This window comes from Amborella trichopoda, chromosome 5 (genome assembly GCF_054954075.1).
Source record: "Amborella trichopoda isolate Santa Cruz 75 chromosome 5, AtrichopodaSantaCruz75HAP2 v2.0, whole genome shotgun sequence".
Classification (NCBI taxonomy): domain Eukaryota; kingdom Viridiplantae; phylum Streptophyta; class Magnoliopsida; order Amborellales; family Amborellaceae; genus Amborella; species Amborella trichopoda.
The window spans coordinates 40,794,441-40,820,624 of NC_142340.1; the positions used below are offsets into that span (position 1 = coordinate 40,794,441).

General features: G+C 37.0%; 1 protein-coding gene across 10 annotated transcripts; it reads left to right on the forward strand.

Annotated features, from left to right (window-relative positions):
* The first annotated feature begins 916 nt into the window (after positions 1–916).
* Positions 917–24,994, forward strand: LUG (transcriptional corepressor LEUNIG). 10 transcript variants are annotated; one of them, XM_088867897.1, is made up of 19 exons: positions 917–1,331; positions 1,554–1,651; positions 1,760–1,869; positions 4,136–4,486; positions 4,738–4,826; positions 5,341–5,428; positions 5,738–5,813; positions 6,116–6,165; positions 6,376–6,414; positions 7,133–7,453; positions 10,400–10,603; positions 11,047–11,295; positions 11,849–11,993; positions 12,168–12,277; positions 12,967–13,116; positions 18,361–18,516; positions 18,889–19,005; positions 20,149–20,355; positions 24,543–24,994. In XM_088867897.1, exons 1-19 carry the CDS (start codon positions 1,300–1,302, stop codon positions 24,684–24,686), a joined length of 2,736 nt encoding a protein of 911 aa, XP_088724023.1. In that variant the 5' UTR covers positions 917–1,299; the 3' UTR covers positions 24,687–24,994. The 10 variants fall into 10 exon arrangements, with proteins under 10 accessions (XP_088724023.1, XP_088724024.1, XP_088724027.1 ...); XM_088867898.1 differs by having other exon boundaries at positions 11,876–11,993; XM_088867901.1 differs by lacking the exon at positions 10,400–10,603.
* The last annotated feature ends 1,190 nt before the right edge of the window (positions 24,995–26,184 follow it).

Below are 26,184 nucleotides of genomic sequence, written 5' to 3' on the forward strand. Positions count from 1 at the left end.
GGCATTATTTTTTTCTAAAAATCCATAGAGATATATTTGAAAATTTTTTCATCTAGTATGACATATGGGTTGAAGAGGTTACACGTAAATTTTGGGGTCCTAAAAATACTCAAAGATTGGATTTAGATCAAGGGAGTAAATGGAAAATATGCTCCCTTGGGAGCATGAAATCTTTTATCACGGGGGAGATTGCTACTATGACCGATATTTGAGGAAACACGAGTGTAAATATCTCTAAGAAGCCTCTGTATCTCTATCTTTCCATTTTTACTCTCTTCTTTTGTTTCTTCAAATGCCAATTTTCTTGATATAATTGCAATTATTACTGACCAAAAGATTTCCAGCTCCCACAAGCATATATTGCCATGACAAGCGAGTTGCAGCTTGACCCTTTTTTCTTTTTTTTTTTTCTATTCTCTTTTGTTTATCGTATTTGGCTTGGCTCAACCCGGGCTCTTGGCCCAGCTTAGATAAAGCCTGGGCTTAAGCCAAAGCTAGACCTAGGCCAAGGCCGCTTCAGCATGGTCGGACTCGAACAAGGCCGGCGAGTTGCCACCCCTATTCGAGTACTCCCAGGGTTGAGTAGACATTCTAGTGACCTTTTCTTAACAAGTAGGGTAAACCAACCCATGTCTTCCCCTCCCGGATGGGTTTTGGAAAGACGGTGCTATTCTCTAATAAATAGTCCATCCAAACATTAGCTTAACTCAAAACCAGGTTTAATGAGAAAAGTAGGGCCATTGAAGTCCACATCACGTAACTCCACCACTTGAGAGGACAGTTCAGATATTTCTGTCAAAAGCAGGGCTTCATTTATGAGATTCTCCACAAATGATATGCTTCCATCTCCCTTGATCCACCGGAACAAAGCCCAAACTCTCTCTTTATCACAGCCATTGAATTATATATATAAGCAACAGAACAAAACATGGCAAGTTCCTGAGGTTGTGACCTCGTTGTTTCAGAGATTGCACTGTCAAGACTCAATTTAGGCTCAAAATTTGGCAGTTCCTTCCACTATTGGTGTCTTTCTAGCAAAACCCAGTTCATAGATTCTCCACTCTTTACCCGTTTCTCTCTCTTTCCTGTCACTCTCTCGCTACCCTCAGTTTCTCTCTTCACTGGAACAGGGTGCCATACAACTTAAGAGCGGATTTGGAGTTGTGGGTTATGAGCAAAATCTGGCCTTTAATGGAGTTATGTGAAGAGATGGGCATTAGAGCTATGAAAACTGTGGATTTTAGCTCTGGTTGGGTTTCTCTCAAATTTTGTTGACTGTGGAGCTCCCTATCAGTAGCCATGTCTCAGACCAACTGGGAAGCTGATAAAATGTGGGATTTTGGCTTCAAAACCATGTTTTCTTTTTGTTTTGTTCTATTATTTGGTTTATGCTTGCTATTTGTATTGTAGGGTTTGGTTTTGAGCTATCATTATGGGTTTGTCTTGACTGAATAGTTGGTCTCTCCTGTTCCCTCTGTCTCTCTCCCTTTCTCCCTCTCTCGTTTTCTGTATCTCTCTCTGTTTCTCTTTTTCTTTTTGGGTCCTTTGAATAGGCTGGATGTGTACATATATGACTATTTGGTGAAGAGGAATTTACAGGCATCGGCAAAAGCGTTTCAGGCTGAAGGAAAGGTGTCTTCAGACCCAGTTGGTAAGAATGATGGTGAAACTTTTAGGGTTTCGGTTTGTGTGCTTTTTTTAGTTTGAGCGTTCTTTATTTTGCTAATGTTTGGGGTTGGATTTGGATGGGTTTTCTCAGCTATTGATGCACCAGGGGGATTCCTTTTTGAGTGGTGGTCAGTATTTTGGGACATTTTTATCGCCAGAACGAACGAGAAGCACTCTGATGTTGCTGCATCTTATATTGAGGTAAGCGTTCTGTGATATTCTCTTTTCGGATTTTACCCATCAAACATTATTTTCTTCTTTTTCGTTTTGTTTGCTTAATACTTCAGGCATTTCTAGAGGCGATGTTGATATTTTCACTGATTGGTTGTGGTAAGAATTTGCTAAAGAATTTCTCATTTTTTTGCTTATAAGGGTATTCGGTGCAGTATTTATGGAAATTGAATGCATTCTCTTTTTGGGATTAACAAACTACTCCATACTGCAAAATGAACGAAATAGATGGGCTTACCCTTGTTGTTTTAAATTTTCTTATTTGGTTACAAAATCAACTACTGATATATTTATTGAGTATTCTAACTGTGTCGATTAATCTCCTATGCCATTAGTGAAAAGTTAACAAGGACTTTTCCTCCTTATAGAGGGAATTTTGATACAGATCTTTTGGTTGTTAAATTTCTCTTGCGACTCTGCCACGGTGATCATTGAAATCAACAAACAAACGAAAACCAAAGAAATCCAACTTAACCATCTTGAGTGCCATGATCAAACCACTGTTCTAAACTACCCAGTGAACATTGAAATCACAAGATAGTAGTAATAACTATGATTTATGTTGAATCTTGAAGAGACAAACTTGAAAAAGAGACGATACATCTTGAGTCAGACTGAATTGCTATGCGCATGCAGACACAAGTAGTTCTGTGTACACATGGCATTCTCTAGTTCCTGAGGACTATTAGTTGGTGCTTGCTATTGATTTTGGGAACAGTACAAATGAGAAAGGATGCATAACGACCAGACATTGTTTGAACTATGTGCGGAACTGATCCAATTTGGTATCACATTGGTACTCCGCTCAATTTATTCAATCTACCCATCTACAAAAGAACAGAATCAATTAATTATGGGAATTTACAATTAACGAGATCACCTATCTTCACAATCCATTTGATACCCCTCTCATTCCCTATCTTTCTTCACAAAAGTCTTCTCATACCCCTCTGGAACTCTTCATCCTCTTTTCCCCCTACCTTTCCCTCGCATTCGCTGCTGCCCGCAACCTTGGGATCTTCATGATTGAGCTCACAGTACAGAAGCCTGGGGCTCAACCTCTGCTTGGTGGTGTTTCATTGTGTTATATCCAACTGTTCGACTTTGAAGATGCTACCAAAAATAGATTGGGCCCTGCTGCCCCTATCTTTTCTTTAGTGTTTTATTTCCTTTTTATGTTTGCTTTATTTTTTACTCTGTTTCTCTTCTATCATCTGCACCTGTATTCTGAGCACCCACCCAATTTGTGGGCTGCCATCATACAAATCTGCAATAGGGTGGAATTGATCCAATTGGGATCACGTTCATACAATTGGTCCAATATGGGATCACATTGGTACTTCGCTCAATTTATTCAATCTACCCATCTACAAGAGGACAGAATCAATTAATTATGAGACTTTACAATTAATGAGATCACCTTTCTTTACAATGCATTTGATACCCCTCTCATTCTCTATCTCTCTTCACATAAGTCTTCTCTTACCCCTCTGGAACACTTCATCCTCTTTTCCCCCTCCCTTTCCCTCGCATTCGCTGCAGCATTCAACCTTGGGATCTTCATGATCGAGCTCACAGTATAGAAGCCTGGGGCTCAACCTCTCCTTGGTGGTGTTTCATCGTGTTATATCCAACTGTTTGACTTTGAAGATGCTACCAAAACTAGATTGGGCCCTGCTGCCCCTATCTTTTCTTTTGTGTTTTATTTCCTTTTTATGTTTGCTTTATTTTTTACTCTGTTTCTCTTCTATCATCTACACCTGTATTCTGAGCTCCCAATTTGTGGGCTGCCATTATACTACTACCGGTGGTTCTGTAATTTTATTTCTATTTATTAAAGTGAACCATTCTAAAAAACAAAAAAACGAAAAAAAAATGCCGATCACCTTTCTACAAAGTAGAACTGATCAAATTTGGGGTCACTTTCAACCTCAGCTGATCAAGGCTTGATAATGAAAGATACATGCCCATCAGGGATAGCTTGAGAGTTTATCCAATACGCCAATCTATTTTGTGCTACTTATAGGCACAGCTTGACAAGTTGTTTTTGAAACTGGTTAACTTGTTAAATTAAAACCACAAGGAGTGGTATAACTGTGACAAGGAGTGTTATAACTGCGACTAGTTTTTCAAACCACTCTTTGACATCAATTTCAGATTCATCTTTTTCTAAACCATAAATCTACGATAGTATGTAAATTAGCATGTAATTGATTAAATTTGGTTTCGATTTTAGACACAGCTCATTAAGGCTCGAGAACAGCAGCAACAGTCTCAACAACAGCCTCAGCAGCAGCAACAACAACTACACATGCAACAGCTTCTATTACAAAGGCAAGCTCAACAGCAGCAGCAGCAGCAACAGCAACAACAACAACAACAGAATCAACAACAACAACAACAACAGCAACAACAACAAAGAAGAGATGGCCAACATCTTCTAAATGGCCCAACGAATGGTCTTGGGGGCAATGACTCACTCATGAGGCAGAATCAGGGAACTGCAAATGCCTTGGCAACCAAGATGTATGAAGAACGTCTGAAAGTGCCACTTCAAAGGGATCCCCTTGATGATGCATCTATGAAGGTTTAGATTCCGATTATCTTGTAATGTCGTGACAATTTCTTCAATGAGACTAAGAACCCACTTATCCAAAAAAGAGAATGTTTACGCTTACCAAGAAATTTTTTTAGCTTAGCCAAAGAAATAAACTGTTGATTTCTATTTGAGAGCAGCTCATGTATGCATTTCTTTAAAATCTTTTAGCTGAACTGTTTTGAGTTTTTGGTTACTGAAAAGGGAAATCTGTTCTTGTTTTCTTCTTTCTTATGCTCCAGCAAAGATTCGGTGACAATGTTGGCCAGCTGTTGGATCCAAATCATGCTTCCATGTTGAAATCTGCTGGAGGTCCTGGCCAACATTCAGGGTAGGTACAATAGACCATAGTTTCCATGATAACTACCTTTTATTGCGTTATGATCAACTTTTTGGGCTCCTTCCTCTTGTTTTCCTGTCAATATGCTTTTCAATAAACTATGGAAAACCATAATTGATGATGGGGAGTGGGACCTACCATTTGTGTGATGTCATCTTTCAATGAGTCCTACTCTGTCCATCTTCATCAATCTTGCATTGGGTGGTAATGACCCACTGGACTATAGTTCTCCATTTCAGTACAAAAACCCTTTTGACATGTTGGAACGTTTATCGTTCTTGTAGTGGCGAATGCCTCTTTACCCTTGTCTTTTGGGAAGGAAATATTGCATGTACGTTTTATTCATATGGTTATTCAATGATCATGCTCATTCTTGTTGTTAGTTTTGATTTAGAATTGATTTGATAATTCTGGTTCATTTCTCCTTTATGTTCTTCTTTTGGGTTTCCATATTTTGCAAGGGTAAGTGTTTCTTAGACATCATCTTATCATTTTCTCATTGTAGGCAAGTTCTTCATGGAGCAGCTGGGGGTATGCAGGCAACTCTGCAGCAAGTTCAGGCTCGGAACCAACAAATTCCTGGATCAACACAGGTATTCAGCATTGAAAACCTTTTCATGCTTCTTTTATTTTTATGTGTGTGTGTGTGTGTGAGAGAGAGAGAGAGAGAGAGAGAGAGAGAGAGAGAGAGAGAGAGAGAGAGAGAGAGAGAGAGAGAGAGATGAAAAAGGACTAGGATATAGAGAAACTGTTGCATGGATTAGGATTTGCAGGTGACATTTTGAAACTAGGTTAAGGATTGGGTTTGAAGCAGGAATATGGCATTTTCTTTTTTGAATTTGTCGTTTCTGTATTAGTTTGACTTTTTACTGTAGTGAGCCTTGTATGGAATATTGAAACAGGATATAAAACCTGAAATTAATGCCGTATTGAATCCAAGAGCTGCAGGCCCCGACGGATCACTACTCGGAGTACCTGGTATTTCATTCAATTACTTGCTACTCAAAACCATTTGTTCTTTTATTTTTTTCTTAAAGAAATAACATGATCGATTTTTGTATTTTCGTTTATTTCTCTCGTTGTTTTCAGCGATTGAATTTCGAAGTTGTATGTTATGGAAATGACTTCTGACTTTTTGACAAGAGTAGTTGGTTTCTCTTCCCTTAAAAATGGATTAACTATGGCAACAAAAAAAGTTTGGGACATTTGATTCCTTAAATTTAACTTTGTTATGGAGTTAAATCAATAATGACCTAATGTGAATCCTGCTTTTTGTGCAGGACCTAGTCAAGGTGGAAACAATTTGCCTTTGAAAGGATGGCCTCTTACAGTAAGATGCTTATATTTTGTTATCAGTTGTCTCTTTATTTGCACATTAACCAGGGGAAAACCAAAAAAAAAAAAAAGAAAAAAAGAAAGAAAAAGAAAAAAAAAAAGAGAAAAGAAAGGAAAAGAAAAGAAAAGAAACCATCCTAAGTTCCAGCCTACCAATTTTAAATTATTTCTTTGGTTTGTAATATGGATTAATATGCTTATGCAGGATACCAAGCTTGGTCTTGTCCTAAAACAATCAGACGTGGTATTGAATTTAAATTACTTTTGCTCCTATGTTGGATTTTGATACTTATAGATAGATGGAGTTAAAGTCATGGCAATAAATGCTCAACGCTTACTTTCTTTTGCTTATTAAATAACTAAGAATAATGATTGGACTAGACATTCACTGTTTGATACTGACAATGCTGTTTACACGAGAGCTCAATTTAAAAAAAAATGTTGTTTACATGAGAGCGTGCTTACCTATCTTGGCATATAATAAGGAAAAGAGTATTCCATAAAGGGCAGGAATCATGGAGCTTAACTTCATTTGATCCTTTCAGATAATATTATGCGGAATGATAAAGTAATTATGAGCTAGATGGTAATATACCCTTGACCTGTGTGTTATAATTAATAATACAGTCACCTTTTATCATAATAATAAACTGGTACTATATGCAAAAGACAATTGGTGAGCATCATATGCAAACCCCTTACACTGTTTTCACTGTACATCTCTCCCACAATTTGGGGCCTGTCCTCAAGTTCTAAGCTATCAACTCTTCTATTCCATGAGTGAGAGAATGCGGGAGGCCACACTTTAAACAATTGAAAAAATCTCTCTCTATTTATATATTTGTATTTTAACACTTGCTAAGTGGGCCAAGTCAATAAGGATCAACTTGGGCAGACCTAGTTTTCACTGATTTGGGTATTTTCAGTCATCCTTTTTTTTTTTTTTTCTTCCCAAAAAACAGGGCCTTGATCAACTCCGACCAGGTCTTCTACAGCAACAGAAATCATTTATGCAGTCTTCCCAACAATTCCACCAACTTCAAATGCTGAGCCCACAACAGCAACAGCAAATTCTATTTCAAACTCAGGCCTCACAAAATTTGAATTCTACATCAGCAGTCGATGACACTAGAAGGTTGAGGATGCTTTTGAGCAATAGGAGTATTGTTCTTGGAAAGGATGGCCAACCCAATTCAGTTGGTGATGTAGTTCAGAGTGTGGGGTCACCAATGCAAGCTGCATCTCCTGTTTTGCCCAGAGGAGACCCTGATATGTTAATCAAGGTGCTCTTCCTCAAAATTTTCACCTGAAAAATTTGCTTTTTCTCTTGTGTACGTTTCATTGTTTTGTTTATCTATTAATATCTTGAAGTGTCTTATTTAGTTTGAGGTATCTTTATGTGTGCATTTTCTTTCATGCATATTTTTTACTGTTTTTGGTTTCATGCATATTTTTTACTGTTTTTGGTTTCAGTATTTTTGCTCTTGAGGTTCTTATCCTTTTCTTGTCACAGATAACACACTGAAGTGTCTCTGTGTCTTTCTCTTGTTCTTGTTTGTGTATTTTCCTTCTTTTATCATCTCTGCCTGGGATTGTCAGCTTCTGATTGGACTGTTAGGTATAATGTTTTTTAATAGTCACTGAATTTGACAGTAATTGAGTATTATTTGGAATATTTGGTCCTTTATAGAGTAAAATGGATGACTGACAAGAGCTAAAATGGATACAAAAGTATTCAGTATAGCTCTTCAGGGTACAAGTATTTTAATGTATCGTGGCCATGGAAAATATCCAGATCGCATGGTCAGCTCATGGGCTCTAAGGCCATGGAAAATATCCAGATCGCATGGTCAGCTCATGGGCATAATGGCTCTAAGAATTAAACATTATGCACAAGATTGATCACATTATTATGGCTTGGCAAATTAGTCACTTCCTACATTCTTAATTTGTTGATTTTGACAAAGAAATTTCAAATTTTTATGGGCTGATACTTAATTGTGGGTTTATCTGATGTGCTTTCAACCCTGGGGAGGCTATTGACAAAGCTGAATTACTGACTGGGAGGGAGTCACTTTGGGCTCTCTCCATACTGGGGACACAGTTTTATCTCCAAGAAGTTAACCGGTAATAGTCCTTTTATGTTGAAAGCACCTATGTAACATACTAAAGTTCAACGTTTACTATTTCTTAATTATAATTTTTTCCTAAATTCTGCAAAAATAACATTATGATTAGGGATTTGCAAATGTGTTTGAATCATAGTTAGGGGAACCTTGTGGTTAGGGTGACGATCCTGCTCCGGAACCTCGATCCCACGGTTCCTGCAAGGTATCTTGTAGGGACCTTGTTTTTCGATTTGGGATCTCGCTCCCAAAAAAAGAGGACCACGTTCCATCCATCAGCGGAATCTAGTTCCATTTCAAAATAGATCCCCGCTCCCATCAACCGTGGTCCAAGTTTTTGGTACATCTACATTAAAATCTTTGGTTCCATGTTTGTGGGATCTACTTTCATTAACGGATGATACCAGGTTAGAGATTTCCATTGTCCCAAGTTCCCGTTATTAAGGAATCATAAGTTCCATGATGGTAAATTCCAGTCCCCTTTTCACATAACACGAAGTTTCATTATTTTAGATTCTTAATTTAAACTAGGCATAGTCTAGAGTGACCCATTGTTTTATTAAGCCCTATTCTGTAAGCCATCACTCTTACTTGTGAGAATATATATTTCATTTTAAATCTTATATTTATGATGTCCTATTGTTTTAGAATCTTAAATCACAATGATGAATCCTCTTAGTTGTGAGATGAGAATGTATGCTTTCATTTCAAGCTTTAAAAGGCTTCTTTTACATTTGAGAGAAAGGGAGAGTTTGTCTTGTCCTCTTGCCCCTTCAGAGAGCCACCCTTTGAGAAACAATGGAAGCAGAGGAGGCTGCATTCGATGAAGATGAACCTTGAGTGGTAGGATTTTGGGTTGCTGGGGATTCCGAGGGAATGATGCATGTTGAACTTGTGTCATGACTTGAAGATGTAGTGGGAGCGATAGACCTTGGTAATGGAGCACTCTGATGAGCCTCATCATCAACATTAAGGCGGTTGCCTGATGCTTCTAATGCCCCCAACATCATCCTCGAGGTTGTCATCCTCAGGATAAAAATCCAATCCTTTGTAGTCCTTTGCATAGTTTGAGCGTAGTCTACTTAACAAGTTGTTATTATAGTGAACATAAACTAATGACTCGGAGCGTTGAGCATTTAACCTGCTCCACTACGAATCAACTGACATTGTTCCTTTGTTGGAAATGGATGCCAAGAGTAAAAAGAATCCTTTATTGCTTACAAAATCACTGATGTGCTGTCTATTATGCCCCCCTCATTCTCGTTTGGGTACAATCTCTCAAGTGCAGCAAGATAAGACGCTGATATTTCTTTATCGTGGTGCGGCTTTAGCCTCTTCTCCCTGCCATGAGTTGGCATAGTTAACCATTCTCGAGAGTGATACTTAAGACTTAAAACATATGCCAATCTTGATATTAGAACAAGAGGAACCCCGTTATATGACATACTTAAACCTTGATTCCTTAACCAAGGGAACTCATACTAGCTCTACTGACAACCTCATTTTTATGTATAGTGGAGCTTAGATTCCTGCTAGTCAAAACATCGAACGCATTGACATGGGATCTCGCTCCCATAAACCTAAGGATCTCGTTCCTTGTCTTGATCATTGTACGGACGCCGATCCTAACCCCAGGGAGCTTCCACTATAGGGCTGTTCGGTGAATCCCAAGCCGATCCCGCTCCTGTCTCCAACAACTATGGTTTTAATGATCTTCAAAATTTATGTCTGAGATATCAAGTGACATTTTAAAAAAAAAAAAAAAGTCTGAGATATCATGTTGTTTTCAGGAAGTATATAATACTCCGTTGAATGATAGATGCCATAGTCTACTGTGATCTATTCAATGAAATGAGGGATGGTGATGAAAAAGGAGAATGGGGCCCAGCAAAATGAATCATGACCTCATGGCAGTTCCAGCTCTCTCTTTATCCCCATCCATCATTTCATTCAGATGGAAATGGCCCCACTGCCCTAAAGGTTCTCCACAGTCCATTAGATAATAGTACACTTTCCTATTTATATTCATAGTGCTACTTTAGAGTTCCTCCCATTGCCCCATCCATCACGATCTTAGCTATTTGTATATGTGTTAAATTCTAGATGAAGATAGCCCAATTACAGCAGCAACAGCAACAACAACAACAGCAGCAAAATAGCAATCAGCAACAACAACTCCAACAACAAGCCCTCTCAAGTCAGCAGTCACAGAGTAGTAATCATCACCTCCACCAACAAGACAAATCAGGAGCCGGTGGTGTTAGCATGGATGGAAGCATGTCCAACTCTTTCAGGGGAAATGATCAGGTCTAATAGTTATTTTGATATATAAGTGAAGATATGAGAACTGTGTACTATTTCCCTATGGATTATGGAAAAACCATGGTCCATTGGGATCAGCACCATCCGAGAAAATGGGCTGTAATGAATAGAGGGTGGGATCCACCATAATAGGCCGTGAACTCAATGTTGGGTCTTTTTTTTTTTTGGGGGGTGGGGGGGAACATGTTAATGGGGGTACAAATGGAGCCCTTGATGTCATGTTGGTATGGCTTCGCCATACTGACCACCTGGCCAAGGGCCCTTCCTATCTGATTGTTGGATCCCACACTGTCACTTCGTTGATGATGAAGACTCCAATGGACTGTTTTTCAATTGCCCTTTGGCTCATCTCTTTTGTCGTATGTTGTGGAATTTTATCTTTTAATTTGGTTACTGTGCATTGGTATATGCATTTTTGGGTTCTTAAGGCGGGTTCGAAGAATCAAGGTGGCAGGAAAAGGAAGCAGCCTGGATCATCTTCTGGCCCTGCAAATAGCTCAGGTACTGCAAACACTACTGGGCCATCGCCAAGCTCAGCGCCTTCTACCCCATCTACTCATACACCAGGAGATGTCATGTCAATGCCTACATTACAACACAGTGCTAGCTCAAATAAACCCTTGATCTTGTTTGGCTCTGATGGAACCGGAACTCTCACTTCACCATCTAACCAGCTGGTTAGTTCTCTAGCTCCTTTTGTTTATTTGTTGTGTACATAATTTGGTTTCATGAAGTATATTTAGTCTAATGGACTATGGAATATTAGAAACCTTTGTCCATTGTTCTTTGTTTTTGTGTGTGTGTGTGTGTGTGTGTGAGAGAGAGAGAGAGAGAGAGAGAGAGAGAGAGAGAGAGAGAGAGAGAGAGAGAGGATGTGCCCTGTGGTGAGGCCCATACTCTCTCCACTGTCCTTCATTTCATCACTATCAGATGGTAACAACCCTTTGAATTATTGAAACAATATTCGAATGGATTATATCAGAATCAGATGGTCACGGTCCAATGGATTGTGGAAGCCATGGTCGATTGGACTACAGCTTAGAATCAGATGGTCACAATGCAAGGCCTATGGAGACCATAGTCCATCGAAATACAGTATATGTTCCTGTTTAGTTTTAGTGGTGAATGCTTTATATTTTTCCACTTGTTAATAGGAAACTCTCTTTATTTTGCTGTAAATTTCAAACGTAATTGGCTGTACACATTCTCATTAGCACTCCATTTTGGCAGTGGGATGATAAAGATATTGAATTGCAGGCTGATATGGATCGGTTTGTGGAAGATGGGTCTTTGGATGATAATGTCGAGTCATTCTTATCGCATGATGATACAGACCCCAGAGATACAGTTGGTCGGGGTATAGATGTCACCAAAGGTATGAGTCATACTCTTTTATATACTAAACCATGGAAACCCACCTCTTTTCAAGGAAATGATAAATGGGATTCTTTTGTTAAAAAATATATGATAAAGTACCACGAGATACTTCGCTATAGTTTCACCTCCTTGATATTGGTTATCCTAATGTGGGTTTTGGAATTTACCTCAGGATTTTCATTTACTGAAGTGAATCATGTCCGGGCAAGCACGAATAAGGTGGTGTGCTGCCACTTTTCATCTGATGGAAAACTTCTTGCCAGTGCTGGCCATGAGAAGAAGGTGAATTTGTTAGGTTGTGTTGGAAGGATGTAGTTAACTGGAGGAAGTGGTGGAACTTTTTTTTTTCTTTTTTAACTATATACTGATTATTCTAATTCAGTGGTTTACCTGGTAATTATTATTTGGGAAAGTATCAGAGAAGTACCTGGAAAACCTACATAAGTGGTGGGGATCTCAGAAACTTGGAATGTCAGTCATGAACGTGGACTTTATCAATCTTTAAAATTATGACATTAACCCCCAGTATTTTGTGAAAGAAAAGATGCCAGGCAAATTTGTTTTGGAATTCTGATAATCAATGCCTGTAGATTATTGAAGAGTGACCAGAGTTCTTGTATTTGCAATCTTGTTATTTATCTTATGATAAATTCTTTTTCATCCCAAGTAAGCATCTTGTCTGGTACTAAAAAATTGAATTGGGAGCAAGTGTTTATGCAATAATTTTAATACCGGCCTGGGGGTAAAGTGATCATTTAAAAAGATTATTTGTCTCACGTCCCGGCGTCAGTTCCAAGATTTTTTACCACCTGTCTTTTATGCAAGTGTTCCGTCTTTCTTGGTATTGTTCAGATAATTTTTCCCTTACTATTTGGAAAAGAAGCTGACTCCAAATAATTGGGATAAGGCTTGGATGATGATGATTTGGAAAGGAAAGCAAATAAACTTATCTTAGTGATTTTGCAATGCAGGCTGTTTTATGGCATGTCGATGGTTTGAAGGCAAAGAGTTCATTAGAAGAGCATTCCTTGTTAATTACTGATGTCCGTTTTAGTCCAAGCATGCCACGTCTTGCTACTTCATCTTTTGACAAGACAGTCAGGGTGTGGGATGCCGATAATGTCAGTATTCATTTTTCTTATCAAATATTTCATGATATGGTTGGATTTGTTTGTTTTAGTTTTTTAATTTCCTAAATCAAAATTTTATTATCTTGATATGAGAATCAGTTTGAGTAGTTAATCCTTCAAGATCTTGTAATAATTTTGATTAAGTTTTTAAATTAAACTAAGGATAATATAAATAATCCATGTTAGCTACAGTTCTTCATATCTCACATTTCATGGGATCATTAGATTTATAGGTTCAATAATCCTAATATTAGTTGGTTTGTTTTTAGTTTTCTAAACTTTTGGATAATGCTATTCGCTCTAGTTTAAAGCTTAGGAGTCTTAACATATGTCTATTTCCCCTGCTGAGTTTCATATTTTTGCAAAAGAAAAGTATTTTGGATAATATTAGAACAATTTTCAAATATGTGATGCTATCAACCCAGATTATCATTTTTCTGAATTTCCCAAAGTTTTATCTTGTATACGTTCTTTAACTTTGTGGAGATAGAGAATTTCTACCCTTATGCAACTTTATGTTGTTTTATTCTAAAGTTGATATGTATAGAGAGAGGGTGTGGTTTGCATAAAGTTGCCACCTTAAACAATCAAAGTAGCCTCTAAATTTAGTCTTAATATGTATTTTTGGTGTAAACATTTCTTAGGATGGCATGAGAATCTATTTTCATCTCTAACTATAAAATTTATAACTCTAAACATGGTTCAAATAAATTAGATTTATAAATACAGAAAAATCTTGAAAATGGATGGTTCGGATAATGTGTTGTAAGATACACTATTTTGAGACTCGAAATCTTTTTTTTTTCCTATCCATACATCATGATGTCGAGATGATCAATTAGAGGATTTTCCAACATCAAAAGAACCTTTTAACATAGATTTTTGAGGTGCACCTTAATTCTATAGTTTAAGGTTGCAATGTTATATAAACGTTTTCCATATCATCATCATCATCATTGTCAAAGCCTTTTTCCAACTCTCTCTCTCTCTCTCTATATATATATATATATAAAATCCTGTCAGCCCATAGCTGATGGAATAGTGTAAGCCTGAAATAGTGTAAGCCCAACGGCCCGGATTGAATTTGTGCTTACAATTATATTTTGTATTTGAATTTTAAATTTTTTTCTACAAATTCAAGTCACTTGAAATTTGGAGCGCCACTCATCACGGTGCATCTAATAAAAATATTAAAAAAATTATTTGCAAAAACTAAAGTGACCAAAATCCCTTAAAAGTTTTTGCCTATTTTTCAATAGTAGATGCTCAAAATTTCAAGTGAATTGAATTTGTAAAAAAATATTAAAATTCAAATGCAAAATACAATCGTGACGATTGGATTGGCTTAGATTCAATTTGGGCCGTTAGGCGTTTACTGTAGCTGTCAACTAGCAGGTTGACCTCAAACTCTCCATATATATATATATATATAGGAAAATGCTGAGGTTAGCCCACTAGCTCATATCTACATATGAGCCCAATCTAGGCCGATATAATGGTCATAATCTCATTTCGTATTTGAATTTTAATTTTTTTTCTACAAATCCAAATCACTTCCATTGTAGGCATGTATTCTTTAAAAATAGGATAATCTAATAAAAATATCAAAAAAATAATTTGCAAAAAATAAATTAATCAAAATACCCCCAAAACTTTTCAGGGTATTTTGGTCAATTTATTTTTTGCGAATTAGTTTTTAAATATTTTTATTAAGTGCGCGTTGATGTGAAGAAGGATGTCTAAAATTTCAAGTGATTTGGATTTGTAGAAAAACAAAAACTAAAATTCAAACACGAAATGACTTCGTGACCGTCAGATCGGCCCAAATTCAGTCTGGGCCGTTGGGCTCATATGTAAATATGAGCTAGTAGGTTAACCTCAACAGGTTAACCTCAACATTTTCCACATGTATATATATATATCTCTCTCTCTCTCTCTCTCTTAAGGTTGCAACTTTAAACAATGAAAGTAAGGTGCACTTACAAACTTTGTCATGGGATGCAATTTTAATGTCGAAAATTTTTAGGATGTTGCAAGAATCTATTTTATCTCTAATTATAAAATATTAAACTCCAAAAATGGTTCAAATCAAGTAAATCTATAAACGCATGAAAATCTTGAAAATGGATGGTCTAAATAATGTGTTGTAAGATGTACTATTTTTAGGACTTGAATATCTTTTTTCTCCATATCTATATATCTCGATGTCGATAGATGTTTTTCCAACATCAAAACAACCTTTTGTGAAGGATTTTAGAGGTGCACCTTATTTCTACATTTTAAGGTGTCAACCTTATATAAATTCACACACACACAATACACAAACACTTATATACATGGAAAACACTGCGCCTTAGTGAGGTGCCCCTAAATAAAATATAAAAATAATTCAAATAATAAAAATAACCAATTTACCCCTATAAACATTTCAAGGGTATTTTCATCATTTTATTTTTTTTGAGAATTGTTTTTTAATATTTTATGTACGAGTTGGTTAGATGTACATATGCTCCAAATTTCAGACGAATTTCAGAGGAATCTGATTTAAAAAAAATTTATTAAAATTCAAACACTATTAGAGAACTGTGACCATATGATGGATTTTGGATGGTGATGAACCTTGAGCAAATTTCTACTATGAGAGAAATATTGTAGCAACTCGCTCATAACTGTTTTATGTTCAAGAAGACGGGGGTAACTACCTCGAAGTCATTTGACAGTCCCTACCGGCTGGGTGGCCAACTTGCTTGGCCTCTGTTTAAACGGGGTTTGGGGGTTTTTTGTTGTTTTTTTTTGTTTTTTTGTGGGGGCAGGGGGTTGGATTAAGGGAGCGAAAATATATTATAAATTCTTAATTTTGCATTAAAAATTAGAAATATGGCGTAACATAGGGAAATATTCTCAAATTTGTAAATTAGAAACACGGCCAAAAATATACTATAAATTTTTAAATCTGCATTATAAATTTAGAAACATAGCCAGAAATATATTGTAAACACAAAAATAACAAACCCTTAAAAGAAAAAAGGTCATGAAGTTTCATTATAAATTTAAGATTCGGCTTCAAAAATAAACACAAGAAAAATGATAAAAAAGTATAACATAACACAATACTTACAAAACAATTTGAAACCCTAAACATAAACAATTAAATTTACTAATCTTTGAGAACCAATCAAGGTAGGCTTAAATCGGTCACTTTCACTTGCTGAAAGCTCTCTTTTGCAACCACTTTAATCCTCAAAAAGTTCAAGGTCGATTGCCTTTCGATTCTCAACTTCAAATTTGAAATCGATTTCTGCTTATATATTTTTTAATTCCAAATTGCAGAGAAAAGTTGAAATTTTGGCTAGAGATGATTATCTAGTGTCAGATCCATCAAGAGTCCTTTAATACTCCAATACTACACCAAATCTTCTGCTTCATAATATGATGATATAAGACCCATTTCAAATGATATATAGTGGGACACATTTTTTAAGGAAAATGTATATTTGATTACACATCGATCGCAGACATGGAGATGTAAGCTAGACAGTAGAAGCATAACAAAAGAGTATGTACTCATTTTTGAAAGCAAGAATAGGCATCTTCCATCATAGATGTAAACTTTTGAGACCCTGAGATCTTAAACAACCTTACCAACTTTTGTAATCCATGCTTCCCAACCAATTTGCTCATAAAAAGTACCATCTCATGTTGACTTTCATGATCCATTTCATCAATGGCAGTATAGGAGTGTTTATACTTGTTCTCTGTTCTGTTCTCATCTGGAAATTGTAGTTTATCTGCATCCTCATCTTGTTCACTCATCACCAGACTTAACTCTTCCATTCTTTCCTTGAAGTACAGCCGAAGTGTCTCTGACAGAATAAAAAGTAAAGAGATTTAAAAACTCTCCTAAAACACTTTTGAATCAAATGACATAATTTCCGATTTGGCACTAAAAGAGTAGTTTTATTAACTAGAATTTTTTTTTTGGTTGGGTGGGGGGGGGAGATCGACCAAAATGTCGCCCAAATACTACTTCCCCCCTTTAAAAGGTGGAAATTACAATTTTTCCCCTTTTGGCGAGGGCAATTTTCGCCCTCACGAAAAGGCTTTGGATGAGCACCTGGGCTATGCCTTGGGCGACTAATCAGCCACCCAGGGTCACCGCCCTGCCTTGGGCTGCACAGGCCCAGGCGCATGGCGAGGTCTTCCACTCCTGTTACAAGGGAGACCTCGCTTCGCATACCGACCCTCCAGTTAGTTCCACTTCTGGGGTGTAGCTTATCCCCGCCTCGGTCTCCCGTTCCTCATCACGTGCGACACCTTTTGACTCTTAGGTTCGATCAGATGCTCTGCAGCCTCTGGTGGTGGGGAGACAGTAGGGGCCAGGGACTCAATCTTCTTATGATTCATTCTTGCCACCCACTGGAACCATTGATTGAACTCAACCTAGCTGGCTCTCCTGGCACAGTGATTCCTTCAATGGCTCCTTCTGCTACCGTACGAGTAAGGTGCACCTAAAAAATCCACTAGAGAAGATTGTTCTTATGCTGAAAAACCCTCAAATCGATCATCACAACCTCAACATTCATAAACATAAAAAAAAAAAGGGATTTCTAGTCCTAACAGTAGTTCATCTTGTAATACATTATATGGACCGTCGATTTTCTATATTTGTAAGCGCTTATAGATTTGCTTGATTGTCACCATTTATGGAACTTTGAATTTCATAATTGAGGCCAACAATAGATACTCATATCATCCCAAGGCTTTGCAGCACCGAAATTGCATTTTTGGCATAGTTTTGAGATACAACTTACTTCAATAGTATAAGGTTGACACCTTAACCTCACTCCATATATATATATATATATATATATATATATATATATATCGATCGAGAGAGAGGCTGTGCTAATGTACAGTCTGCATCCTCCTCATCTCGCTCTCTCTCCCCCACCATCCCTTCCCCTGCACGTATACGTAGGTATTTGCAAAAAAAGAAGGCGCATTATATAAGTTTGAGATGTCATTTTGTCTCCAAAAAGTCACCATAAATGTTGCGGCCACATATTTTGAAAATTCAGAAACAAAATCACTCAAACAATAATTTTAAGGTCTATATAACATTCCCTATCCAACAAAACAAAAAACGATCTATAACATTCTATGATATTGTGCATTATCTTATTTGGTTATTTGAGGTTTTGTATGCTCTTCAAATGATGATTATGTTAAATGCAGCCAAGCTTCTCGGTTCGCAACTTTGTTGGCCATTCAGCCTCTGTTATGTCCTTAGACTTCCATCCAGTTAAGGATGATCTCATCTGCTCATGTGATGGAGACAGTGAGATACGTTATTGGAGCATTACCAATGGTAGCTGCACAAGAATCTTCAAGGTTTGTACTTTGAACCTTCTATTAACCATTTTGTCGATGCAATTTCTATTTATGTATCAAATTTTGCTTGTGGTATTGGTGGTTTCTCTTATTCCTCATAGTTGATCTTTTACCTTTTGAGTCAGTGAAATTTTTATTACTTGTTATGAGATTTTATGTAATGTTCCCATTTTAAGGAGGAGGAAAGGGGGAGAATGCAGAGAAGGGGGGGGGGGGGGGTGGTGGGGGTGGGTGTGGGTGGGGTGTGGTGGGGTGCGTCGGGGCATAGATCTTGAGTTTTCATGGTTTAACTGATCAATTGTTTAACTATTGTTTTTTTATCTTGAGTTTTCATGGTTTAACTGATCAATTGTTTAACTATTGTTTTTTCAGGGTGGCATGAGCCAGATGAGATTCCAACCCCGTCTTGGTAGATATCTCGCTGCTGCCGCAGAGAATGTTGTATCCATACTGGATGTTGAGACCCAAGCTTGCCGGAATACATTACAGGTTGGTTAGAATATTATCTTAACATTTATGGCTGGTACATTAGTTGGCCAGTTATTACCTTTTTGTTTCCATTCAAAATTTGAAAACTAAGAAAATAATGTAGTTCGATTATTACCAAACTGTCGAGAGAACCTATGTTAGTCTGGTGAATTTCATGGCACATTTGGTTTGAGCCATACATGATTCCAACATATGTATGTCTATCAGAGTTTATATTGACTATTACACAAGGAATTAACCAAAACCTGCTCAGTCAAGTTCTAGAGTTTTAATTGCCTTGCCCTAGCAGCCAAACTTGTTACAAAATCCAAAATTTGATCTTTGAAAACAAGGACAATAAGAATTTCTAGTCACAAATAAAAATGGTTATTGCTTGAAATCGTCAAGCCTAATTCCCAGGCTCGATTCCTACCCAGGGTAGAGGGGTGAATCGGGCCCTCCGCATTGGGGGGAAAAAAAAATGTCAACCTTTAACAAAAAATAAAATGGCTAACTTCATTTTCATAAAATAAGTTCCAATTGCAATGCAAAGGTGGTTAATTTTTTAAGGGATTTTATATTATGAGACCAGTTACTTTTAGTACAAGAAGGTCACAATCATTTTTAGCTATTGGATCTTGAAATCCAATCGATTGAAGTGTGTCACAACGTTCAAGAAATTTAATTTGGACTTTGTGCCCAATCAATAACGCATCCTCAACCAACCTATTTCACATTTGTATCAAAAGTAATTGGTCTCATTGTGTACGTTTCCATTTTTTAAACTACTACAAAAGCTTGTCCAATAAGCCAGTTCTAATGTTCTCAAGTGGTACCTCCAATGCACTCATTGGCTCATTACTTCATTTATCAATAACCTCATTACACTTCCATAGCCAGTGGTTAAGAATATAAAGAACCCATCTTTCCAAAATAGTTATCATTTATACGTGTTCCAATGCATTCGGTCTTCCAATGAATTCATTTCTTATCAATCATTTGCTGGTTGTCCTGATTTAAATTTTTTTTTTTGAGATGGTTTTCCTGATTTAATTTCTACCTGATTTTTGTATTATGAACATGATGTATTCTTGTGATTATAGAGAAAAGTCTTGTCACTGATTCATTATTAATCCATTTTCGCTTCTTTTTGTTTGATTGTAGGGACACACAAAGTCTATACATTCAGTTTGTTGGGATCCTTCAGGGGACTATGTGGCATCAGTGAGTGAAGACTCAGTTAGGGTTTGGTCAATTGGTGCTGGGAATGATGGGGAGTGTGTCCATGAAATGAGCTGCAATGGCAACAAATTCCATTCATGTGTCTTCCACCCTAGCTATTCTTCTATACTGGTTATTGGCTGCTATCAGGCAAGTTCACTGATTTATGCTTTTGCTCAGCCCAATTGTCTTTAAGAGACTGAAAACTGGAGCTCAAAAGTTTGGTAAATGTTTTAATGAGCATGACCTGCCTGATGAACTTCATGTGAAACGATTCAATCCATTGGGTATAATGAAAGTACCTGATAAGGAATTTATAAAAGTTAAGGGCTCTGGGATTAGGATGTTGGTAATTGTTCCATTGAAGGAAATGACAATGTCTAAGGTAAGAGATGAGTTTTTTGGCATGAAAGTTGAAGCAAATGTGGTAATTTTGGGTGAGATACCAAGGAAAGCAAATGACTTCTTTTGGCATATTATAAAAGTGTCGGGTTTGGAAAAGGGACAGGAAAGGGTAGTTTGGATGGCATCGAATTCCTTGTCTGCAATCTCCGTGATTTCTGACTACAATTTCATGCATTTATTGACAGTGGAATTCTATCATATTGACAGTGGAATTCTATTTTGAGGATCAAGAGATAAACAGAGAATAAACAGAGTAAGATTAACAAAATAATTGGAGTTCAGAGTCTTTAAACTTTCCACTTACATAACAACGATCACCTTTCATCCTTTTTTTTCGAAATCTGGATCTGCGAAGGTATTTAAACCTTTTGAATTTCTTCTTTTTCCTTTTTTGGTCAACCTTCTTCTTTTATCCAAAAGGGGGACAAGCACATAGTTTTTCCGAATCACACTTAATCTTGAGATGGGGTTTATCACAAGATTTGCCAAGAATATACTTATTTTTCTCCATCTGTTTGACAAATTCTACCTGATTACATGACCTTCCAAAGCATGGAGACCAAACTGATAAATTTCCTCAAAAGAGACATTTTGAACTGCCAATCTTTGATTTTCCATAGTTTTTGTTGCTTCTTTTCCAAGAGTAGGAGGAATAGACTCAAGATAAAATTGCTTTAAGTTCACATCATCAATTCCTCCAATTTTGTGGTAACGCTTATTCATTTCAGAAAAATGTTTTTCTAAATCATGTCTCTTAAAAGAACAACACTTAAGCTGAAAAAATTCTTCACGGGCTGTAATATGTTCGGCTTTACAGGGCCAGTAAATTCAGCTACCAAATAATTCAAGAATTCAACAATGGATTGACTGTTTCTCAATTGTGTTTGACGGTATTCTCCAAGACTTAAAATACCAATCAAACAATCTTCCCCCAAGTCTTACCAAAACTTTGGAAATTGTGCTTGCTAATGTATTTGCAGGCTTTAGCATTTAGGCATGCATCCATCCTTGTATTTCTCGAAATCTCTCAGTCCATTTTGAAGGAGGGATGTCATCAATTGTAAACCTTTAGATGAATCTCCATAGGTAGGGTTTTGAGGTCTAGGTTCTTCATCTATAAGTGGGTCTGGGTCAGGGTCAAGAGGTTGTTCAAGGGGTCCATCATGAACAAGGGGTCTGAAGAAATAGAGGAAGAAGAGGCTAGAAAACTCGTTGTATCAGAAGATTTTGAGACAGAGTCATAGGATTGGGTTTCTGTTTGAAGGTTTAACTCAGGTTGTTTGGTAAGGTTTTTTAAGAATGAACTCACGTCTTCCAAAGGTTCTGACTGGGTAAGGTTTTGTGTGAACACAGAAGATGCAACAATATCAAAATCAGAATCTGATGCTTGAAGCATTTGAGTATCATTTTTAGGAATGGTTGGGGGTTGTGTCACAGGAGTAGGTTGAGGTTGCTGTTGAGTTACACCAGGAGGTGTAGGTTCAGGTGCCTTAGAAGTACTTGGGATAGAGACATTCGGCTTTTTCTTGAGTTGAGGAAAAAACATTTCCTCTGGGAAACGTCTTTCATCATCTAAAGAACTTAAGGACTGAAAGCCATAATACCTAGGAGGTATTAAGCCAGTAGGAGGGTAAATTGTTCTTGTAGGAGGAAAAGGGTCAGAATATCTCAAAGTTGGGTAACTTGGGATATAAGGAGTACCTGACAAGGGTTGAAGTTGAGGCAAGTTAGGAGAAGATAGGTACGAAGTTTGAGGGTACTGAGATTTCATCCACATATCTTTTTCCAAGCTTTGCAGCTATGTTTCCAAAAATGCTTTTTCTCTTTCTTTTGGTGCCAGCAAATATGATTGTAACTGTGTGTCTTTAACAAAATGGAGAATCTGCATTAGCTCCTCATGCAAAGATTGTATCTTTTCTTTCAAATCAGTAATTATGCTAACTAACCCTTTTAACTGAGAAGACATCAGATTTTGTTTTTTCTCAAGTCGGAGCATGGCCAAGTTCTGTGACTTTGCATTTTCGGCCTGCCAGTTAAGGCTTGCTTCGGCTAGGGAAATAGTCTTTAATGTTCCTAAAGAATCTCTGGTACTAGGGTTTTTTATTTTCCACACATGCTTTTCATGTTCTTGGATTTTTTCATAATCATGCAAAGGAGGAAAATTAGTAGCATAACTAGATACTTGGGGGTCAAAAGCCATGCATTCAGCAACATCAGGTTTATCATCAGGCTTATCATCGGGTTTATCATCCCATCCAGTCGGAATAATAGGTCCAGAAGGGTAAGGAATACGATTGCCATAAGTAACATAGTAATCCTATTTCCCAGAAGGTTCACCAAGTAAACCAACTGTTGGATCTCTTTTCATATATCTCTGATGGAGTTTTTGATTGGAAGAAAGTTTCTTTTTCTTTTGAGACAATTTCTTTTCTTTCTTCTCATCAAAGCTGTCATCATCTTGAATGCAAGTAGGACAATCACAACAATCAAACCAATTATGTCCATCCACAGTTTTTTGCTCATAGATGGGTTTTCCCGTTTTATCAAAGGCAATTACTGGGACTTTTTCAAGAAATCCTTGGAATTGGGTAGGGAAAATCTCTCTGGTGAAGTTATCATTGGATGACTGAAAATCTATTTGAATAGTTCCGTCTGGCATTCGGGTCATCCTAGATTCTGATTGTATCACCGCCCGACTCTGGGTTTGTAAATTCTCATAATTTGTAACCCAAGAGGAGGGAATCAATTCAAGCAATCGTGCCCTTGAAATTTGTCTAGGGATGTAATGGCAAACAAGTTGGGAATTGTTATCAACTTTGATGAACAAGGCAGTATTTTCACATTCAGGGGGTAAAGGTGTAACAATGTCAAAAGCATGATTCTGCAGTCTGTATACCATCTGATAATGAAGAGTGGCAACAGTTGCAGTTTCAACTTGTCTGGTTCCAGTAATTTGAACTTGTACTTTGAAAGCAGAGCTTAGGTGAGGGTCTTTGATAGGAATGTTGAAATTAGGAAAGAAGGTAACAAAAATGGTGCCAGCATTAAGAGTTGTTTGGACAGTACCGATGCATGATGCTGGTATTCTAGAAACCTGGTATCTAGTAATACAATTTTGGTTACAGCTTCCATTCCTTTCCTACCATGGAGGGTTAAGGAGTGGAAGGTCTTAAATCTGGGTTAGAAGAGGTGGTGACATCTATAGAAGTATCTGAAACATTGTCTTCAGCCATTTTTCAAAATTTTTACAGAGTTGACTGTATGTTTTAAAACAAGCAGGTTAAAACTCCATTCAAGAAAAAGTTTTAGTTTTAGTTTGTAGATAATTGAAAGATAAATTGATTCCTAAAGGTAAAGATAAATTTATGCCCAAAAGTAAATATAAGTTCAATAGGAGTTATACGTCTGCTTTTTGTTGAATATGTTTTTTGGTTGGGGTTTTCAGTAGTAGGAATTGAACTTGAGATGTAACTTTGCTAATATCAAATGCTAACCCATCAAGCCTAGGCCTGATTCCTGTTAAATATGAGTTTTAAAAATAAGTTCGTATAAAGTGATTTAATGAGAAATTAAATTTCCCTTTTTCTATATTTGATGAAAATTTTATTTTACTTTGCGTACTATTTTCTGTTGTACTTTTCTTAAGTTCCCTGATATCTTCCCAGGAACTTTGATAGAAAACCAAAATTTTCTGAATCTGCTAAGAGCTTACCTTCCCCAAAACTTTGGTCCAAATTGGACTGATTGAGCCAGTTTCTCCTACCGAAATCATGAATTCAGCTTAGACCCAGTTGGCCATCTGCCTGCTCTTATTGGTTACAGACACCAGATTAAGCCTCTACTAATTAGCTTTGTGTGTGTGTGTGTAAGAGAGAGAGAGAGAGAGAGAGAGAGAGAGAGAGAAAGTTCTTAATTCCCGTTCTATGTTTCAGTCATTGGAGTTGTGGAATATGGTTGAGAAGAAGAGCATGCCTGTAGCAGCACATGATGGGCTGATTGCTGCCTTGGCCGCATCGAATGTCACAGGCATGGTGGCATCAGCAAGCCATGATAAGTATGTGAAACTCTGGAAATGATTATTTGAATTCATGAATAGCTAACTTCTTACCTTTGTATTCATAGCTGTTTCCGATAGGTCTAACCTCAAATAGTGTTTTTGGATTGAGAGAGAGAGAGAGAGAGAGAGGGAGGGAGAGGTCTAGCGGTAAGATTGCTAGATCCTTGATTTTTATCTTTCTCTATGTAACCGAGTGAAATAGTCCATTGCGTGTTAGCTGTAGCACATTAGAGCATCTTGTTTGTAGCTTGTTCTTATGGCAGGATTCTCGACTGAGACATGGACACAGTGAATATGAAAACATTAAAGTTATGATTTCTTGTCTCATTTCATACTGTTATATTCTAATAAGTAAAGGTTTGGAGATTTGTTTTTGTTATTTAAATTTGTGCTCTCGGCATCTCTTCGGTAAATATGTCACCGGTTTCTATAAGGATTTGCCAGAATATTATTAGGTTATTGGGTGGAAGTCGTGCTTAGGAATATTTTCTCAATCTAAGATTTTGGGGATCCATTTTAGAATCATGTATTTTCAAAAAATTCTAAATTTTAAGTTTCTGAACACTTAAAATAGGTGCCTCCCCAAAGATTAGATGGTTTACATACCATTATAGGACATGATTTTGCAGGCATCTAGAATGTGTATGCTCTCTCTCTCTCAAAAAAAAAAAAAAAAATCAAAATCAAAAGCATATACCTCTCTCACGTTTTGCTTCAAGTGCATACCTCAGTGAAATTTTGCATTGGGTATGCTACACTAGCGGGGCATCTACCGTTGTTTCCTATGTTAGGTGGTGGAGATTAACCTTGTCCAGGTAAATATCATCTTCTGCAGCCGGAAGGGACGGTTGATATCCCACCTGTGTACTGGCAAAAGTGCATTTGAGGCAGGTCAGGGACTAGACAGACTCTTTAAGTGTCAAAAGGGGTGCAGTCTTTGTTCTTTAACCAAAGTTTCTTAATGGGATAGGGAAATTATTTATAGGAAAAGTTTATATGGGGATTTTTCAAATGTGATTTCAGAATCCATCGTATTTAGGATTGGAAACACATGTTAGTCACTCTATATGCATTTGTGTTTTAGGTTCATGATTTTGTAGCTTAAAAAGTAGTGTAAATCTAATAAACAATAAATAACTAAATTGAATGGTGATGGACGGACTAAAAGCAAATTTTAGAATAGTTTATTTTTAATATGCAAAATCTTTTGTTTTTTTTTTTGATTCACATACTGGTTGAAGCTATGAATCTATGAAATTTAAGGTCCAAAATTAATATATGACATGGGTTTTTGATGGCGTTTAGACTGAAACGGGTGCGTCAACTGATGTACCAACAAATGAACTACCTTGTAGTAAATTGAAAAAGGGTGTGGTTTATATGAGACTGAGGACCTAAACAATCAAAGTGTGGCTTCATAAGATGCGTCTTTTGCTTAAACCAAGGTTTAAAAAATCACCGCCCTGATTCGGAATGCAATCTATATAGGGTATCGGCCGGATCCACTTAAAAAAGGG